Source organism: Pagrus major, chromosome 4 (genome assembly GCF_040436345.1).
Source record: "Pagrus major chromosome 4, Pma_NU_1.0".
NCBI classification, from domain to species: Eukaryota; Metazoa; Chordata; class Actinopteri; order Spariformes; family Sparidae; genus Pagrus; species Pagrus major.
Window position 1 is genome coordinate 36,783,778 of NC_133218.1, and position 19,956 is coordinate 36,803,733.

At 42.0% G+C, this 19,956-nt stretch overlaps 2 protein-coding genes across 3 annotated transcripts; one reads left to right on the forward strand and one right to left on the reverse strand.

Annotated features, from left to right (window-relative positions):
* The first annotated feature begins 6,253 nt into the window (after window positions 1–6,253).
* LOC140995024 (C-C motif chemokine 18-like) lies at window positions 6,254–7,723 on the forward strand. 2 transcript variants are annotated; one of them, XM_073464909.1, is made up of 3 exons: window positions 6,254–6,442; window positions 6,536–6,659; window positions 7,298–7,723. In XM_073464909.1, exons 1-3 carry the CDS (start codon window positions 6,379–6,381, stop codon window positions 7,452–7,454), a joined length of 345 nt encoding a protein of 114 aa, XP_073321010.1. In that variant the 5' UTR covers window positions 6,254–6,378; the 3' UTR covers window positions 7,455–7,723. The 2 variants fall into 2 exon arrangements, with proteins under 2 accessions (XP_073321010.1, XP_073321011.1); XM_073464910.1 differs by having other exon boundaries at window positions 6,542–6,659.
* Window positions 7,724–10,901: 3,178 nt separating this feature from the next.
* LOC140994977 (voltage-gated potassium channel regulatory subunit KCNG4-like) lies at window positions 10,902–16,667 on the reverse strand. The gene is made up of 2 exons (XM_073464847.1): window positions 15,845–16,667; window positions 10,902–12,155 (listed from the first exon to the last, which is right to left on the reverse strand). The coding sequence occupies exons 1-2, from the start codon at window positions 16,601–16,603 to the stop codon at window positions 11,313–11,315; spliced, it is 1,602 nt and encodes a 533-aa protein (XP_073320948.1). The 5' UTR covers window positions 16,604–16,667; the 3' UTR covers window positions 10,902–11,312.
* Between the last annotated feature and the right edge of the window lie 3,289 nt (window positions 16,668–19,956).

The following is a 19,956-nucleotide window of genomic DNA, read 5'->3' on the forward strand; positions in this document are numbered from 1 at the left end:
GAGGAGAAAAAAAACCTCAAGTGCCTGTAAATCATGTTTGACATATATTTTAAAATATTTTAACAATATAAGAATCTAAAAAGTCTTTAATTTAAAAACTTTATTTTGATGTTTATATATTTACACGTTAGCGATACTTTTCCTTCAAACACGTGACTAACCAATGGCGTTTTAATACCGAAATATCAATAGACAGGCTAAGTTACCTGACTAAATTAAAGTGCATTATAATTATAATGATAATAATCATACAGCAGTTTAATCACTTTGTTTAATACATTTCAAAACATGTGTTGGGGTGCCCTGAAGATACAGTCTGCTGAGTAAACTAGAACCACCGCGTGCCGGTTACATGAGTCCACTTCAAAGAAGGTAAAGATCCTCACAAGCTACAATACGGTACAAGGTGACCTCACAATATGTAAAGTGACCTTTGACCTCCAAAATCTAATCAGTTCACCCTCAAGTCCAAGTGTAGGTTTGTGCTAAATTTGATAAAAATCCCTCGATTTATTCTTGAAATATTGTCCTCACAAGATTTAAAGTCACAGTGACCTTTGACCTCACAAGAATTACCCGGAGGGACGGACAACCCGAAAACATAATGCGTCCGGCCCTGACGATCGCCCGGCGGAAGCATAATTATAAAACATACAATTTAAAATTAATTATTTAATTAAATAGTTCATGCAAACAAACAAACAAACAAACAAACAAAAACAACCCAAAACTAACCACATTCTGCAGATCTTCACTCCCCATCACTGCTGAAGTCTGTTTGTGTTTATTAGTGTTAAATCTTGCATGTCATCACCGTGTCCATCCATCCATCGATCCATCCGTCCGTCCGTCCGTCCGTCTGTCTCAGAGGACTTGGTGACAACACTCATGTTGCCTGGAGGATGAAAGCTGACACTTGAGTGACCTTGTGACTGTTTCTTCAGCACCGCCAGCCGGCCCAGCGGGACATCTGTGTGAGAAATAACACTTTCATACTTGTGAAGTACGAGTACAGATGTCCTGTTTCTTTTTCAGGTCGAGGAGGGACAGACAGAGGAGGACAAAGATGAGGCTGTAGCAGAACAAATACTTCATTACTGTACTTCAGTACATGTTTCAGGTATCTGTACTGAACCTGAGTATCTCTGTGACTTTCCCTCTCTACATCTGAACACAAACATCTGAACTTTCTCCTCCTCACAGCTTCAAAACAGCCTCGTTACTTTAGTTTGATGCATTTGAGGTGAATTATGGATTATTGTTATTCCTTCCCAACATCACCAGACTGATTTCAACCGATCAGCACGGCAGACGCAGCGAGACGAAACAAAGACATAAGAAGACGTAAACAGACAGAGAGGGAGGCTGGAATGGGGAGAAAAGGCGTGTTAGTGTCTCGTATCTGCAGAGATTTTCTTATTTTCTCACTTTGTTGCTGCTCGGGACGCTTTACCAACCCAACATGTGGCTGTTTGACGTCCTGGGAATGAGACTCAACAATCAACTATCTTTGTGGTGCGTTTAGGGACAGCTGGGACAAATCCTACTGATTCTACCTTTAACTTTAACAGTCTTTGAATTATATTAATATGACGTGAGCTTCAGTTAGCTTTGACCACAAATGTCCTTCAGAGGGAGACTTTTTACTCTGAGTACATTTCAGAGCCTGTACTCTATTACTTTTACTGGAGTAAAGAAGTTGAATCAGTACTACTTTCACCAGAGTATTGTTCTTTAACACAAGTATCTGACCTTCTACTGGAGGAGACACAGTGGCCTCGTGCAGCGTCTGTCTGGCACTACGCTTCACTGGTTGAAGTTAATGTGAATAAACAGAAATCTTTGTGTTTCACTTCCTCATCTGTTCCCATGAACGATTGTGTTGATCAATTCTAAGACGTCAAAATACAGAGCTGTGACAATGAAGAAGTTGTGGTTTATGTACAATAATAAAGTTCCCCTGCCCTCACGCTGTCAGGACTCACAGAACAAACAACACTTTGTTTCAAGACTTTTTTATGCACAAAATAATTATTTTCTCAGAATTTGAGCACAAATGTGTTAAAATCTGTTTTAGTGAGCACCTTGTTGAGATAATCCATCTGCCTCTGCAACTACCATCACTTCTACTTCATCAATAAAATGATTAAAATAAATTAATATGCATCATAATGTTATACTGCTCACTAACGTCTCGCTGGTTTTGATTGAGTTTTTTAGTTCACATTTGAACAGTTATATTCAAGTTGCATGAATTTTGTGTGGGTGTTTGTGCACAATATTCTTGTTGTCTGCATTATTCTGCACACTGTCCAACAACTTCACAGCCACTGACCAGCATTACAGCGGCAACAATCAACAAGGAGATGTGTCACAGCGTGGGGCAGACGGTGCTCACAGCAGACACTGACTGGTCGTCTGATTCACTCCCACCACCACCAACTGAATCTTTTAGGTATCTGTAACTCCAGTCATGTGAAGTCCATGTTTCAGTGCCTATAAAAGTCTCCTCTCAAGATAAAACTGCACATTTTTAGAGCAGTCTTCTATTGTGACCAGTCCAAAGCACACCTGTGCTCCAATCATGCTGTTCAATCAGCATCCTGATGTGCCACACCTGTCAGGTGGACGGGTTAGAGAAGAAGTGCCCACTAATATGGATAATATAACTCATCTGTGCTCAAAATCAGAGAGAAATACTCAATATTCAAATTCTAACTTTAAAGTTTGTCTTATTTTCTGATGGTTTACAAAAATATTTACATACTTTACAGTTTTGAATGTGTCAGAATGTTCCAAAATGTTCCCAAATGTGTCAAAAGGTTCTAAAATGTTCCCAAATGTGTCAAAATGTTCAAAAATGTTCCCAAATGTTCTAAAATGTGTCAAAATGTATCAAAATGTTCCAGAATGTTGTTCTGATTCACTTTATCAGCATCACAGTTGTCAGAGGTTGTTCAGATGTTTTGCTGTGTAGTTGCAGAGACACAAAATAGAGGCGAGTTCTTAACAGGTTAGTTTCTGATTAATACCTGTGACAGCAGTCCAGTCATGATGAAATAAAAACATGGATGACAGTTTCAGTGTCATTAAACTCAGAGATGTATCATGACTGGAGAACTTGCTTGTGTGTTTTTCAGAAAAGGTTCTTGACATTTGGTTTCATGTAATTTAATGTTCAGTAGCTGAAGCTGCAGTAGTCACAGCGTCGGAGTGATACGGTGAACATAATAGTCTTTCAGTGAAAGTAATCAGAGTATCAGCAGCAGCACTACTAGCTGCATTATTATCAGTATTAGTCAGTAGTTGCATGTGACGCTGTGAGCTGATTGGTCGACATGATGTGAGTTTCACTTCTTCTGTCCATCAGAAACAGCAGAGCAGAGTTTCTAAGAACAAACTGTCACTGTTCTCTCTCGCACGTCAAAAATAAACACTTCTGACATCTTTATTCTCGCTATGAATTAATATTTAATGAGGAAATATAGAGAAGAGAAACTTCATTCTCGTTTCTCCTCTCACCTCCTGTTCTTATTCTTGTGATGTTAAACATCATTAAACGTGTGAAAGTGTACATCCTGTCTCTCTGCTGCCTCGTGTCGCTGCACTGAACTCTACATGTTGCTGGACTCGAAGCTAAAGTCAAGATCGAAAACCTTTGTGACTAAAGATTACATTTAAAAACTTAATTACAACATAAATAATCTGAATGTTAATGTTAATGACACAACCAGAGCTGTCACTAACAGCTCAGTGTAACTGCTGCAAACACTAAAAAGCTAAAAAACATAATAAACAAGTTAGAGTGGTCTGTATTATAGTTCAGTTGCTCGATGGTGCTTTGTGCCTGATAATCCTTCAAGGATCCCTCTGAAGGACATTTCTGTGCAAAGATGATTAACAGTGGATTGAGATCACCTGTGTGCAGGTGTGGAGGTTAATGAGTGAAAGCAGCTGGAGGCAATCCCCTCACAGCCAATCAGGATGTGACCACGCCCCCTTTGTGAAGGCTTAAAGGTCCCATATTATACTGTTTTTCATCAGTTTCACACAGCTGTCAGAGGTCCAACAACACTGTATTTGAAATGTACTGCCCCAAACCCATCCGTGGTCCTGAACTTCAGCTGTCTGAAAGTCGCTCAGGTGAGCTCAGGTGAGAGCAGGCTGTTTCTGTGCCTGCACCTTTAAATGCTAATGAGCTCCGTCCTGCTACACGCTCCTCTCAGGGAGAGGATGCCGCTCATGCTAGCGGTAGCATGCGCTAATGTTTACGGTGGATGTATCGCTATGGCTCGCCGAGATGCTGTCGTTCAACCACACCAGTTTGACCCAGAATCGGACCCAGAAGGAGGCTCAGAAAAACACAGACTCTGCGGCTGCAGCAGGACTCCCCAACACAACCACCTGGCTCCCATCCCCCACTGACCTGCAACAGGTAACATCTAAAAACAGCTAGCGAAAGCTGTGTTTGTCTCCAACACAGTCTCCAAACTCTTGGACACTGTTCGCATAGTCTCTGTCTCCAGTCTGCACGTTTCCAGACTTTTCACTGTGACAACCGAGCTCCCTCCTAATATTATTAACATTAAACTCGCTTCAAACGCCGTTTCATAGCGGACCGAAGTGGAGCTAACTAGTTAGCCAATTTCAAGCTGACGTCACCAGCATAGGCAACTGTAAATACTATCAAAACGCTGCGACACTCACCTGTGGCTCGGGTGCAGTTGCTGGGTCCCGTATGGTTGGGACTGATCCTTTTAGGAGGGTCAGTGTCGAGGCAAAGCCAGCTTTGTACTGGCCCTCGTTACTGAAGCAGTCCGATGTGAAGCGGTTAGCACACACAAACAGACTTACAGGAACCGTAGCCGGCACGTTGTTGTTAAAAATGAAACGCGACCACTGTCTCTTCTGTTCTTCTGTAGCTGCGACAGAATATGGCACTTATGTTGATTTTTACAACCAACAACAGAGCAATTTGCGTGTCTAGCTCTGAGCGACGACATTGCGAAACACTGCTAGTTTACCGCTGGACACACCGACCTTCACCTCGGGGACGAACGCCCCCCTCTCGGATATCTCCGGGGAGAGGGGGGCATGTTTTCGGCCTATGCAAATCACTCCTGTCGTTACGTCACGACAGGAGCTGAATCTGAACAGCCTGCAGGAGCCCCGTTTTACCAGCGGGTGGGCTGCAGAGACGATGCTGGACTGGTTTGCTTTCCTCATTCTGGGAGTTGGTAGGCTCAGGGAGGACCAGTTTATACATGTAGAGACCAGAGAGAACGTGTTTTTCATAATATGGGACCTTTAAGACAGGTGGTGAATGACACCTGTCTGGTTCTGATTCTGTCCGTGACTCACTGCCCCACAGTCCTCACCCAGACTGTCATCCAGACACTCGGCTCTGGTGAGATTTCTCCGGTTGAGTGACGTATACTTCTTTGACCGCCTCTTGAGTCTCAAGAGAATTGAAATGTGAGAAACCTGCAGGTGTAAAGAGGCTTTGGGTATGAGGAGGATCAGTTCCTGCAGGCGTCAGACGACTGAAAGGCAGAAACACTCTCACGAGAATAACCTCGGCTCTGATGCAGGTGAGCTTCTAGATGAACGGTGACGTCTGATCGTAAGAGGCATTTTTGAGGTAGAATCAGTAGGATTTGTCCCAGCTGTTCCTGAACGCACCACAAAGACAGTTGACGTCAAATAGCCACATTTTGGGTTGGTAAAGCGTCCCGAGCAGCAACAAAGTGAGAAAATAAGAAAATCTCTGCAGATACGAGACACTTACACGCCTTTTCTCCCCATTCAGCCTCCCTCTCTGTCTGTTCACGTCTTCTTACGTCTTTGTGTCGTCTCGCTGCGTCTGCCGTGCGTGATGTGCTCTGATAGGTCGACATCAGTCTCGTGATGTTGGGAAGACGGCGTGCGATGACGTCAAATAACTTTTTAAAGCTGTCAGACAAATGAGGTGGAGTAAAAAGTTGCATAAAATGGAAATACCTCAACACCAGTACCTCCGGGGTTAATTAACTAAGACTGAAGAGATACACACACATTTACTTCTAGGACCTGGACCAGTTTCTTAATGTTGGCATCAAAATCCTGAGAATGTAATCAAGAATGAAACCACGTTACACATTAGCCACTTTCTCCGTAAAGCAGAAAAAACTAAGAGAGTAGTAAGAAAAGAGAAGCAGAGGAAACAGATGTGATTCTGAGAACAGAGCTGATGTGAGTATAAAAGCAGCTCAGATCAGCTCTGGACTCAGATCAGCTCTGGACTCAGATCAGCTCTGGACTCAGATCAGCTCTGGACTCAGATCAGCTGAAGATTAAAGACCTTCCTTCAAACAGAAGCTCGTCTGTCCGTCAGGAAACATGAAGACTCTGCTGACCTTCGCTCTGCTGGCTCTGATCTGCCTCCTGCATCACATCTCTGCAGGTCAGTCCCTCTGCTTTGAGTCTCTGTGAGCTGTCTGTCAATCCAACCTGCAGACTGAGTATTAAATGTGTGTGTCCATGTGTGTGTTCACAGCTCCAGTCGCACCAGGGTTCGATAAACAACTCTGCTGTGAAAAAGTCACTGAGACGCTTGTTCCCAGAGGAAAGATCCAGAACGTCGTGAGGAGCAACAGCAAGTGTCAAGTCACATCAATCATGTGAGTATAAGCAGACGGTGCATCGTTTATTGATTTTAAACTGGAGAACTTATTGATTAATGAGAGGAGGAAGGAACAGTCATCATCTCCTCACTCCATGCTGATGGAAAGAGTTCAGGAATAAAGTAAAAACGTACAATATTTACTGAAAATACTCGAGTAAAGTAACAGAATCTCTAAATACCAGACAAAGAGATACAAATGTTAATAACATCTTAACAATGATATTTTTATTGAGTAATAACTCAGTAATAAATGAATCTCTAGTAGTTTGAAGACTCTCCACAAGAGGGAGCTGTTATTGTAGTTATTGTACCTGCAGGTCGACTGTGACTGAAACTGTGAAAAGTACTTTTACTTCAATTAATCATTTACTGTTTCTGATATATTCACATATATACAGTGATATTTTCACCACTACATTTAAAGCATTAGAAATGCAAAATAAAACAACTTAGAAACTTAGAAAACTGCCCTCAAAACCTTAAGTACAAAAGAAGTGGCAGCAAAATCCACTTAAAGTGTCAAAAGGTCGTGTTACAATCACATCTGTCACATCTGAGGCTCGTCAGATGATTCACGGGAGAAGAAACAGTTGTGACGGGATCCTCTAACGATGTGTGTTATGTTTCTTACAGAGTCACAACTGTGTGCAATGTCCAGATCTGTTTTGATGACAGCTTGAAATGGGCGAAGAAGCTGCTGGCAGACTTTGAGAAGTCAACCGCCAACACGACGTCTCCATCTTCCCCTTTCAATAGGTCACCGTGTGGAAACCAGACCAGCAAAGCGTGAAGATGCTGCTCCTTTGTCTGTCATGAAGATTTGGTTCTTCATGTGGCTGAACTTCACTGTGATGAAGCCCTTTAACTGATAATCAATGATGTTCATACAGAAAATTTTAAAAAAGACATTAGAAAATGACTGACTTCATATTAAGATATTTTACTCTTCAATATGTACTGTTGTGTCCTGATGTAATATTTTTTATGTGATTACATGAAAATATTTTAAATGTATCTTTATTGTACCGCCCCTTTCAGAATAAAAGCTTTATTTTTTGATTTAGTGTTGTGCTCACTTTATTTTGGAGTCAGTCGTCCTCACTGCGGCTGTTTGATATTTAGCTCCTACACTAAATACACGTGTATATCTTTTAAAGGGAAGTGACCAGTGTGACGTCAGCAGTGGAAAAGTTCATTTAGTAAATAACATTTGATAACATTTAGAGATTAAGATTAAGATTTATAATAAAACCAGACACTGAACACACAGATAACACCTCACAAAAGATGATCACCACAATAAATCTGCTCATATTGACATGTCAACATGTCCTCAAACACACCTGGTGTAGACCTGCAGTCTTCTACTTACTGTCTTCTTTCATTCAGCTGGTGCGACGACCACAGACATCAATTAGCACTTTGTTTTGTTGGAGTCGTTCTTCTTCTTGCTGAATGGATCGTTCCTCCTTTGTGTGAACAGTCGTCTCCGTTTGAAACCGAGCAAACTCTGCTCACGCTGACATCTGTTGTTGTGACTGTGTTTGGAGACACAGATGGAGCGTTTTCTGAAGAGCCTCTTTCTGCCTGAACTTCTTCAAACACTGCTGCTGCCGGCACCGTGACTTTCGCTCAGACCGCAAACAATGGAGACATTGAAGAGGCCGGCGGTCACGTGTTCTCGTCCTCCGTCGCCTCCTCGTTTCCTCCAGTCTGCACCGCTCTCTGAAACACAGACTGGAAACTGGGACGGAAACGATTGATTCGTTATGTCCTTCGTGTAATCATCGATGAACACAAGCTGTTCAATGGTTGATGAATAAGACGTACGAGAAATCAGCTTCAAATCAAACAATAGGTGGCGAGAGAAGGAGGTCGTGGGGGGCAGTGAAGACAAGACAAGAAGAAGTTAGAAATGGTGGGACTCTTTGAGAAGAGGTGACGGACCTATTACTACTAGCGCTGTTGATTCCTATGAAAGCTGCTCAGCGGCGTTTGAAGCCAAAAAACATCGACATCCCGGCGATAAAAATACCCAGATCTTCTACACCGTGCGGCCCGCAGAGCGAGCGCACTGCAGACTTCTGCTGACTGAGCCGGCTAACTTCCTGTTTAGCGCCCGGCTAACTCGAATGGGGATAAAATAATTGAATCGTGCGGCTCTTCTAGACCTTCCAGATGTTATTGGACCGAATGGCTCCAGTTATGAAACGAGTCATGTCTCTTGAGGTTGTGACGCTCAAAAAAATGTATCCACCGTTTTACAGACGCTTCTTTCACAACGTTAGCTTATGGGAACAAATCACGCGGCGATGCTATCTCAGTTTGGCCACTAGCTTCGCGCTCTTAATCCGGGCTTGCGAGAGGTCCTATAACGTCTTTGGTCAAGCCCACAGGAAGAGCGGCTTCCACCTTCCTGGTGTAATTAATGTGCCCAAAAGAGACAAAACACACTATAAATAAAGTTAAAGATGAATTTGACTGATTACTATTTTTTCTAATTTTCAACAGATCATTGTGAAATCGTTAATTCGTTGGGTCTAACTGTAGCGTAAATCTGATGTCATGACAGCCTTATTACAAACTGAGCAGTCGCTTCCAGCAGTATGTACGACTGATGGGTCCAGACACGAACACGACCAAACACCTGGTTGAGATAAATCCGCGTATCATTTGTTCATTCGTTTTTTCAAAATGAAACCAAAAATAAAAAAACGAAAAAACGTCTCATATTCTCAGTATTTGTTTCCAAAACCAAAACGAAAAAAAACGGATAACGACTCGTTTCTTCGATTTCCGATTTTGTGCTCACATGAAAAATGGATAAATTGGATAATGGTTGCTATCCGTTTTTGACCAGACCGTTGCTATCAGGTTGCTATGGACTCCTCTCCGCCCAGAGACCGGCCCTACTCTGCCCCTGATTGGCTGTCGGCTGTCGGCCGTGGGTTTGATTGGTTAACATGACCGGTCTCCGGGCAGAGACGTAGCCTCGCTACGGGAAGACACAGAGCACAAGGTGACGGTCATTTTCTCTCCCAAACAACCAAACAAACAAACAAACAAACAAACAAACCTCGAGGGCAGTTAAAAATACAAGCAGAGTTAAACAGTTTTTACTTAGTATTTACTTTATTTAAAAATGAATGGAAGTCAAACAAACAGAGGAGCTAAAACACATCAGGAGGAGGAGGATGATCGAACTCTCGTCTCGCTCGCTGCCGCTCATCATCTTCATCGCCTGCATGTCTTGTATGAATTGTGCGATACAACTTGCGTTTATTATTTTTTATCATTTCTGCAGCATACTGGAAGTTTTACATTTTATTTCTCAGCCATCGACAGAAACATGACACGCTGTGTAACTTATCACAGTGAAGATTTAGTCAGTTTGTGACGTGAACGAGATGTGAGATGGAAAACAGGAAGTACGGGACAAAGAATAAGCCAACAAGGACATTATGAACAGGATAAAGTGAGTTTGTATCTTCTCTCTGCTTTAGTTGTTATAATATAACGTAATCTGCCTTTTTGACGACTTTTCTCAGGTATCTACCTTCACCGTTTACCTGGTTCCTCATTTATTCCGCAACCTACATCGTATTGTACTTTGTTTTTTACGGGATGTACGATAAAAATCATCCTGATTACGGAAAGTTAATATTATTAGCTGTCGGCACGACATCGTAGCCTTTCTTACCCTCATGTGGATAAACTACAGGTCATAAACTTAAATACAAAAATGTCAAATGTGAATTTTATTTAGTCTGACTACTAACGATGTCAATACTATTATGTAATAGTCGTCATATCTGTGTTGCGGGTAAAGAAAGTGTTTATTACTTCGTTTAACAGCCTAAAATTCCACCAGATCCGTGTTCTCAGCTAAAAAAAGATAAAAAGGTAAAAGATACTTCGCCGGCTGAGGGCCCAACATCGTTCCCCAGCCCCATCTGTGATTTGATCGCTCCTTACGTTAGCTTGTGTTGTGATTTTAGTCATTAGAGTAAATCGCTGATATTACAGGAGACGGGTTTGTGCCGTCACAACAACTGGACCCATTAAAGAGAGACGGCTAACGCTAGCTAGAACCTGTCCTTTCTCTCTTAAAATAACCGGAGCGAAAACTAACGTCTAGTGGTAATCAATGCTAACTTTAGTAAGCTAAGCTAAGCTAACAAGCCGCCTCTTCCTGAATGAAACACAAACAACACGAAACTCCAAACATGTTGATGGATGTCGTAAAGGGACGGACGGCTGCGGATGCTAAAGGCTGACAGCTAACGTTAACGTAACGTGACGAGCGTCTCCAGCTGAACAGCTGTTTCATACTTTCTTTGTGCACAATAGTTGCAGTAAGATTATAATTTATATGTTTTTACACAAACAGTGAGGATAATAATAGTGCTGCATGTGATGTGTGTGCAGATGTGACAAAGCTTCATACAAGCTGTTGAGTACAAGATAAAGTTTGTTGAAAGCTTAAAGCGTGAATCCAGAACATGAACAGACGAGAACTGAAGGTGTGAAGTGTCCGTTATATAACAGTCTGAACGACCTACATTAGGACAGAGTATGTTGTCAAGTGTCACCATTTTTTACATGTAATTACTGAGTCAGAGTGTTTGATTGCTCTCTCGCCGCTCCGTTAGAAAGCTGTGGAGGGAAGTGTGGATTGATGACTCCTGCACGACACCAGCCCGTCGTTATCTTCCTTCGACACAGACGTGAGCTCGTCTGGTGACGAATCGACTTTGGACCGACTTCCCTCCGACTCTGCGGCGATTTCCTTCCCTCTCTCCTCCTTCCACAGCTGCTCGTACTCCAGCTTCAGCTCCTGATAGGATCGTGAGAAGGTGTGGAAGATGGACGTGGCGGGGAACGCCATGATGAGGATGCCGCTCAGGATGCTGGTCAGCGCGACTATCTGTCCGGGGATGCTGCGTGGCACCATGTCGCCGTAGCCCACCGTGGTCATGGAGATGATGGCCCACCAGTAGGAGGCCGGGATGCTGCTGAAGCTGTGTTGAGGGTACGTGGCGGCAAACGGCGCCAGTTCGCTCTCTGCTAGATGAACCAGAGGTGAGAAGAGGGCCACGGCCACGCAGACGAACAGCAGCAGCAGGCCAAACTCCCTCATGCTGCGCTGCATGGTCAGTCCTAACGTCTGCAGGCCCAGAGAGTGGCGAGCCAGCCGCATCACGTACAGGATCCGCAGCGCCCGCAGCAGGCGCAGGATCAGGCTCAGTTTGTCCAGATAGCCTCTGCCGGCACCCATGATGACATCCTCCTGTGACTCATCCCTCACATCGACCACCAGGGACACGTAGTACGGCAGGATGGCGATGGCGTCGATGATGTTGAGGGGGCCGCGGGCGAAGGCCAGCTTGCTCTGAGCGTTGAAAAATCGCAGCACAAACTCCAAAGTGAACCAGGCCACGCAGATGGACTCCACCACAAACATGTTCTGACACTTCTGGGAGCACTCGCCCTGCAGACACAGAGACCGACTGTGATGAGACACACGGACAAAACTTTAAAGGGTCACCACACCAATTTAACACGTAAAGATCAGTTCACTGGTCTGAGCTCGTCGTCCTCTGCCTGTCAGAACAACGTCTGATACTGTCCTCAGTGCTCGACATACAGCCAGAGCTGCGACACAGATCAGAGTATCTCCGACTCTGCTGCATCAAACTTGAAAGCCTTGTATCACTCTTCCTTTTCAAACCACCCACATCTATTCAACCATAACTCAAGCTCACCAGATCAGACAATACAGTGGTGCAGTAACTAAAACGTCTGACATTAGGCCGAAGATATTTACATGTTTTGTTCTCCGACATAAAATCCATCATTAAATGTCCCACAGTTTAATCATAAAGCTCTTCTGTGTGTTAAAAATGGTTAGCGGTTGCTAACAAGTGTCTAAATGAACCAATCAACCATCAAACAAACGGACACGGAAGAAACTGATGTGGATCTTAAACTATGGTTAAGCAGTTATGGCTGGTTTAAAGGTGCTATCACGTTTAATATTGGATTTTGGAAGACTTGATTGAAAGGGGACTGTTGGGCCTGGGCGGAGGTATGCGCTCTACTCAGTGCCACTATAGGTCATTTTAATGTATTACTCTGGATACGATTCTGCAGAACTGATTTTCACAGTAGATTGATTAATTTTTTGACAACGTTAATAAATAAAGCTGTAAATGTTTTTTATTATAAATGGGAAATCTGCTTCAGGTGTTGAACTGCAACGTAAAACTACACACAACTTAAATTGATTTATAGACCAGCTGAGAGCTAAAAAAACAGGCGAGTCATTAAAGTGGAAAAAGAAAATCAATTTCCATTTCAGAGGTTTTGAATGACGGATGGCTGAGAACAAGAACAGACCCTCTGATGAGGAACGGTCTCAGATACAGGGTGATGGAAAAAAAGCTAAAATAACAACCCTGTAAAACTCTAACTGCTCATAATGAGCCTCGTTATGTTTACTGACAACACAGAGCTGAAGGCGACTCATCAAGCGTTTAAATCAATATTTTAAATCTATATTTCTGTACGCTTAGTTACAAGAGGCAATACAACTCCAGGGAGTAGGTAAATTATTCTTAAAGGCATTAATATTCAGGATGAGAGTGAACTTGATCTGAACTTTCTGCTTGGAAACATGTTGATAGCTCACAACATTTTATATCCTGATATTAGTTTCTACAGAGAACGTCTGGCTCGCCATCCAGGCAGCTGAAGAGAAACTAGCAAAGGTGGAACGTCTGAAGACTTTAACTTGAATAGTGACCGTTAGCTAACTCCCTCCATAAAACAGATAAATCATAAATGAACGTGAGCAACTGTAACTGGTACGACAGGCCTCAGGGTTCAGTGGTTGTGTCTTTTTTTAAGCATATTTTCAACACGAAAAACACAAGAGCAAAGTGTAAGGAATGGATTAAACAACATGTCCGTCATCCGGAAACGTTAGCCTGCCTCGCTAACAGACAACAGTAACACGGATGCTACAGCGCTACATCAGCGCTCAGGCTAACGTTATCAGCTCTGTATTGGATCTGGGGACGTTGACGAGACATGACTTTTCCAAACTCAGGTTAGTCAACCTCAAATCCTATTTTTTGTGTTAAAGATAATACGTATTGTAAAAAAAAAGAATCTAACTGTGTTATTACACAGCGCTGAAAATGCATTAAGCCATCAAACACGTATTTAAGACTATAGTGGATGCTACTAGTGCTAACTCAGAGCTCAAGCTAACGTTCACTGCTTATTCAAGTCATCAGACGTATTAAAAAACGATCTGAAGACAGTTTTTGATCAGTTATATAATAATAATAGTAAAAACTGAACACATGTGAGTGACAGTTGTTTTTTCAGAATCATTAAGTGAGACGCAGCTTTTGTCTCCTTCTGTCTGAAGTCAAAGAACCATTGTTTCATAAATCACAATACATTTAAGTCCCTTTGCTTTCTTTGACAATCCAACATTCATCTCTGTCCAATTCTGATTATCTTCATAAGCCTGTCAAGATGAAGAAACGCTAACCGGCTGGCCAACGTTCAACTTCAGATGTTTGCCAAGAAACCGAAAACAAAACTGGTTTCCAGAAATTAAAAGCAATCTTGGCTTTGTGTTCGTCTCCGAGCAAAGATTTAAAAAACAACTCCAGATGTTTGTTCGGTCCAACACTCATCAATCACAAAACATACAAAAAATACATTTTCAGCTTCTGAGACGAACATTTTGTCTTGATTAGTGCACATGCATCAGGCAGAAATCGATCGGCTGTCTCCAGCTTCGTAACCACAAAGCCCAGTTCAGACCATCGACACCGACCATCAGTTATATGATCAATACTGCATCCTGTCTGCCTGCTGTCCGCTCAGATGATACCTGCAGAAGTCTACGATTTCACAGTCACACTGGCAAAAGTAATTTCTTCACACACTTCACTGCTTTACAAATAACCCTCACCTGTGTGTTTACTGTGAATGATGTCACCTGTCAGTCAAGTTATTTGATTCATATTCATCTATTATCGAACTAAATATTTATTATTGGTTGATTTTATTTAATCGAAAACATTTTTGTTTTTTAAATACTAACGGTGCTGGGTCCATTTATTGTGACAATGAGCACGTTTACCACATTAATCTGTAACTGGGAACAATCAGGTTATGATAATGATCTGATTTGACGTCTTTACGTGCACTTTAGTAACGTGATAACGGAAAAAAACGGGTTTACATAATTCAGTCAGTTAGTTGGATTTCTTTCCACATCACGTAAAACATCCTGTCAACATGACGTCGCTTATCACGATGTTTCCGCTGGTCAGGGCTGCAAAACAACACTTTCCTTCTTCGTCTTATGAGCAGAAAATGCATCCGCTCACGTTTAAACGACATCCAGTTGTGCAGATTAACGGTATACATGCGCCGAGTAAAACAGATTATTGTGCAAAAAAACCGGTGTGTTTATCAGATTTAGAGTATCACATGATGCTGTTTACCTCCTGAATAATCTGGTAACTCCATAAATCATCAATCTCATCTTGTGTTGTAGGTTGTCTCTCTGTCCCTGTCTTCTTTCTGTCTTTACCTGCCTGTTCACCTGTGTTTAATTAGTTAATCAGGGGTTTGTGTTTTTCAGTTTTCATGTCTTCCTCCTGTTTTACTCCTTGTTTCTACCTGCATCTGCTGCCTGTGTTCTTTGTGTTTTCCAGGTTGGTACTTAGTTTAGTTTTTGCTCTGAGATTCTAGCTTTTGTTTCCATCCTTTCATCGCCTGCCTTTGGTTTTTAGTAATATTCATTCTGCTTAGTGAAGCTTTGCTTCTGCAACAAAAAGCAAGCTGTTCAGTTTTGGCCCGTCGTTGCTGAAAGCGTAGAGACGAGTGGTTCATCCCTCCTCACTGCCCTGAAACACCACAGTCTTCTCATTTATTCTTTATATATAAATATTGATTTTCAGCTCGACGCTTTGTTCATAATTTTCTTGAGAAAATATAATTAACACAGAATTAATTTACTTAAACATTAAGAGTCACTAACTGCCTCTTTTTCAAGACACAGATTATTTTCCTGGAGCAAACGGAGAAACGGCTTCACAGGTTTAAAAAGACGCTGTGTGTCTGTCAGCTTTTCGTCAGCCTCATACCCACCCTGGTCTCTTCATCTCGCAGGTCTGGCATGGTGCTGATGCACAGGCTGATGACGGTTACCAGCACCATGACGACTGAGAGGCAGGCGAACGTCTTCCCCGCCAGCCCCGACTGAGGGTTTTCCACCACCTCTCGCAGCATCCAGGTCAGCCTCCGATAGCCCTTCTCAGTCTGTGTGACGGGTTTCGTTAGCAGCATCCTCTTCTGCCTCCACTCCTCTTCTTTGCGTTCTCGCTCGGCCACCTCCTCCACACGCGTGATCATGCGGCGCCGGCAGCAGCGCTCCATGTGGCCCGGGTCCACGCCCCAGTAGTCGAGCTCGTCGTGCAGCGACACGGCGCACAGTTCCCGAAGCAGACGCAGTTTTCCTGCAGCCAGGAAGTTGAGGATGACCCTGAAGGCTGTCGGGTTTCGGTCGAAGAAGTACTCCTGGCACGTCTCGTCGTAGTCGTCGCAGAGACGCGCGATCTCCTCGGGGGTGGTGCAGAAGCGCAGACGTCCCAGCCGACTCTGGGGAAACTGCTCCAAGGTGCTCCAGGGGAAAGTGTACCGGTTGCCCCCGACATTGATGAGCACCTGCAGGGTGTGGTCCACCACATACGAGGCCTTGGAGTCGCGGAGCAGCTGGGCTCGCTGGAAGTAAACGCCCTTGATGGTCTCGGTCTCCGGGATCTCAGTGAAGAAGCGGTCGAGGCTGCTGTCATCACTGCTGATGGAGTAGGTGCTGAAGTCATGGTTGGCATTACTGATGATGGGCATGCTGGCTTCAGAGTGTGCGACGGGGCGGAGGAGGTGTTCGTATGTCCGGTTGACAGGAGGTTAGAAGGATCCACGGAGATGCTCTATGAAAAAAGAATAAACTAATTAAAAAATACATATTTTTCTCTTAACACAAAGGGCTGCACAGTTAATCAAATTATAATCAAAATCGCTGTATGACCAGGTTCAATATCCAAATCACAGAGTGACAAAACAGCATCATAAAGATGTTCTGGTCCACAACTTTTGTTCTCTGGTTGCCACAACAAGTCTCATCATCTTGATTCTTAAAGTTTTTCTATGAAAATTTAAATTGTGAAGCAGATGGATCAATAACCGCTAGCTAGCCCCACGCTAACATTAGGTCCATATGGCTCTTTTTTTACATTCGTTGCGTGGAAGAGCAGCCCGAAAATGAAAGTGACTGACGTACATGATCTTGTGAAAGCGACAGTAAAACTCTGACCTCAATGCTGGATAAAAGATTTAAATAACAACCCAACGGTTTGCTGTTACAGATCATTTATAATCACCACAGGAATCACCAGACTGCTTCTTTAACACTTAAAAGTTCCTCGTAGTCACTTTAACTACGTTACGGATGAGAAAGCACTGAGATAACTACAGATGTGAAAGTGAACCATCACACTACATGGTGCGAGCGCAGAATAACGGAGGTACATGAGTTGCAGTACCACAGTTGGCCACTTGGGCAAACTGTCAGTGATGCTAACTCACCACATTATATTCAGCTGTATGACCTCAACACGCTCACACGGCTGCTGTATGACCTCAACACGCTCACACGGCTGCTGTATGACCTTGACGCGCTCACACGGCTGCTGTATGACCTCGACGCGCTCACACGGCTGCTGTATGACCTCAACACGCTCACACGGCTGCCGCATGACCCTCAACACGCTCACACGGCTGCCGCATGACCTCAACACGCTCACACGGCTGCCGCATGACCCTCAACACGCTCACACGGCTGCTGTATGACCTCAACACGCTCACACGGCTGCTGTATGACCTCAACACGCTCACGGTGTGAACGACCCAGAGAGGTGAACACGTCTGACACGGACCCGTCAACAGAACTGAAGCAGCTTCGACTACGACTGGTGTTCAGTGGATAGTTTCTTCATCCTTTCACAGGTTTTTAATACGAACGTGCTGACGTGAAATAAAACACTGTGAACTCTGAGGGGAGATTATTTTACATAATTTCTCACTTACCTCCGCCGGTGTCTGGACACGTGGGCAGTTCAGTTTTTTTTGTTTTTTTTTTGTTTTTGGCAACTGATGAAATTCAAAAACATCAACAACACTCTACAGAACAAGTGTGAGTGTTACTGACAGGTGTTACTGTCATCAGGTGTCTTTGGGAACGACGAGTGATGAAAGCGTTTTCTTTGGATGATTATGGAGGTTCAATAACACTGATTCTGGAAAGAAACGGTAGTTTTTTTTTGTCACATAGTTTGAAACATACGTCTATTTTTGTACGTAATGAAACATAAATGAGATTTGTGCCAGTGCTTTTCTTTATGCAAACATCTTTCAGTGATTTTATATAATTTTGTAAGTATTACAGTCTAAAATGGAAGTGGACAGGTGCCTCATCAAATATTTAACATTTTAAATCATGCTAACAATAGCGCTGCCATGTGGTCAGTTATTACGTGTTATAAGTTTTGGCTAATAACTTATGTGGCAGATAAAAAACAATATTTACACAGTAGGTTAAATAAATGAAGCTGAGTCGACTGATTTAGGACCTGGAAACATTTCCGCCAATTTGGATTTTTTTGTTTTTGTTCTGTTGCTTGAAAAAGTGTCTCAATATTTCTTCCACCATGTTTAAAAAAAAAATGAAGCGAAATGATCTTCTAGTCGTGACTTTATGCAGCTTACGTTTCCAAATGTAGCTTAAAAGTTATCCCACATATGCAGCACACATCTCGACATTATATACCAAAACCAACTTTTAAGCAATTATATATATATTATATATAAACAGCTTGATTGTCAGGAGCAGACGGAGTCACTGTTAAGATCTTGTTTCTGTTTCCATCAACATTTTAGACGAGATTTGTGCATCAACATAAATCATTTAAATCCAATGGAAAGACATATAACATGTATAACATATATAACATATATAACATGTATAACATGTATAACATATATAACATTTCATAATGTATTTGTTGGTTATATTTTGTTCGATTAATCTGATTTAAGTAACTTACGTTATTAAATAAATGCAGTAGTACAGTACTCGAGTAGTCTCGATGTTTATTGTAAGGGAAATTAAATCAGACAGTAGAACTGCAACTTCTGGTAATTTAACTGTATTTTCATGCAAATACTTTTGAACAGTATTTGAATAAATGCACTAAAGTTACACAGCGTGTAAAAATACTTCATACAACAGATTTAGTAAAAATCTGATTCTACTACAGATAAAAAAATAAATGTTGTGGAGTAAAAAACACAATATTTTCCTCTTAACTGAAGTGAAATCGAGTTGTAAAGTTACATGCCAGTAAAATGTAAATACTCAAGTACCTCACAGTCACACTAAAGTACAGTATTTGAATACATGAACTGTAGTTTCACAGTGTGTTAGTCAGACCAGATTGTAATAGAAATGAAATTAGACAGAAGAACTGGTACTTTTGGTTATTTAAGTATATGTGGATATTAGTACTTTTGCATTTTTACTCAAGTAAAGTTCTTCACAGTGGTATTGCACAGTATCTGAGTATATATAAATATATAGTCTGTTAGTGTGGTCAGATTGTAATATGAAATGACATTAGACAGTATATTTTAATATTAATACTGTTGTACAGTATTTGAGTAAATGTACTATAGTTACACAGTTTTGTTTTGTAAAATCTTCAAAGTAACCACAGCTGTAAAGTAAACTTAGGGGAGTAAAAAAATACAATATTTTCCCTGAATTGTTTATTTAGTAACACACTGGTAAAATGGAAATACTCAAGTACCTCAGAATCATACTTAAGAAGAGTAATTGAGTAAATGTACTGTAGTTACACAGTGTGTACGCATGGTCAGATTGTAATAGAAATTAAATTAGACAGTAAAACGGTTACTTTTGGTCATTTCAGTATATTTTGACAATAACACTGTTGGACAGTAATTGAGTAAATCTACTTTAGTTACATAGTGTGAACAGTATATGTATTTGTATGACAAATGACAATTATAAAATTAGATTTACTCAAGTGCCACAAAATCAAAGCTACTTAAGTACAGTATTGTATGGAAGAGTACTGCTGTGTTAAGGTGTGTACTGCTGTGTGTACTGCTGTGTTAAAGTG

Coding starts and splice junctions, on each gene's coding strand:
- LOC140995024 (XM_073464909.1), top strand. CDS start 6,379: ATGAAGACTCTGCTGACCTTCGCTCTGCTGGCTCTGATCTGCCTCCTG. Junction 6,443..6,535: donor CCTGCATCACATCTCTGCAG/GTCAGTCCCTCT, acceptor GTGTGTTCACAG/CTCCAGTCGCACCAGGGTTC. Junction 6,660..7,297: donor TGTCAAGTCACATCAATCAT/GTGAGTATAAGC, acceptor TGTTTCTTACAG/AGTCACAACTGTGTGCAATG.
- LOC140994977 (XM_073464847.1), bottom strand. CDS start 16,603: ATGCCCATCATCAGTAATGCCAACCATGACTTCAGCACCTACTCCATC. Junction 12,156..15,844: donor TGCGAGATGAAGAGACCAGG/GTGGGTATGAGG, acceptor CTGTGTCTGCAG/GGCGAGTGCTCCCAGAAGTG.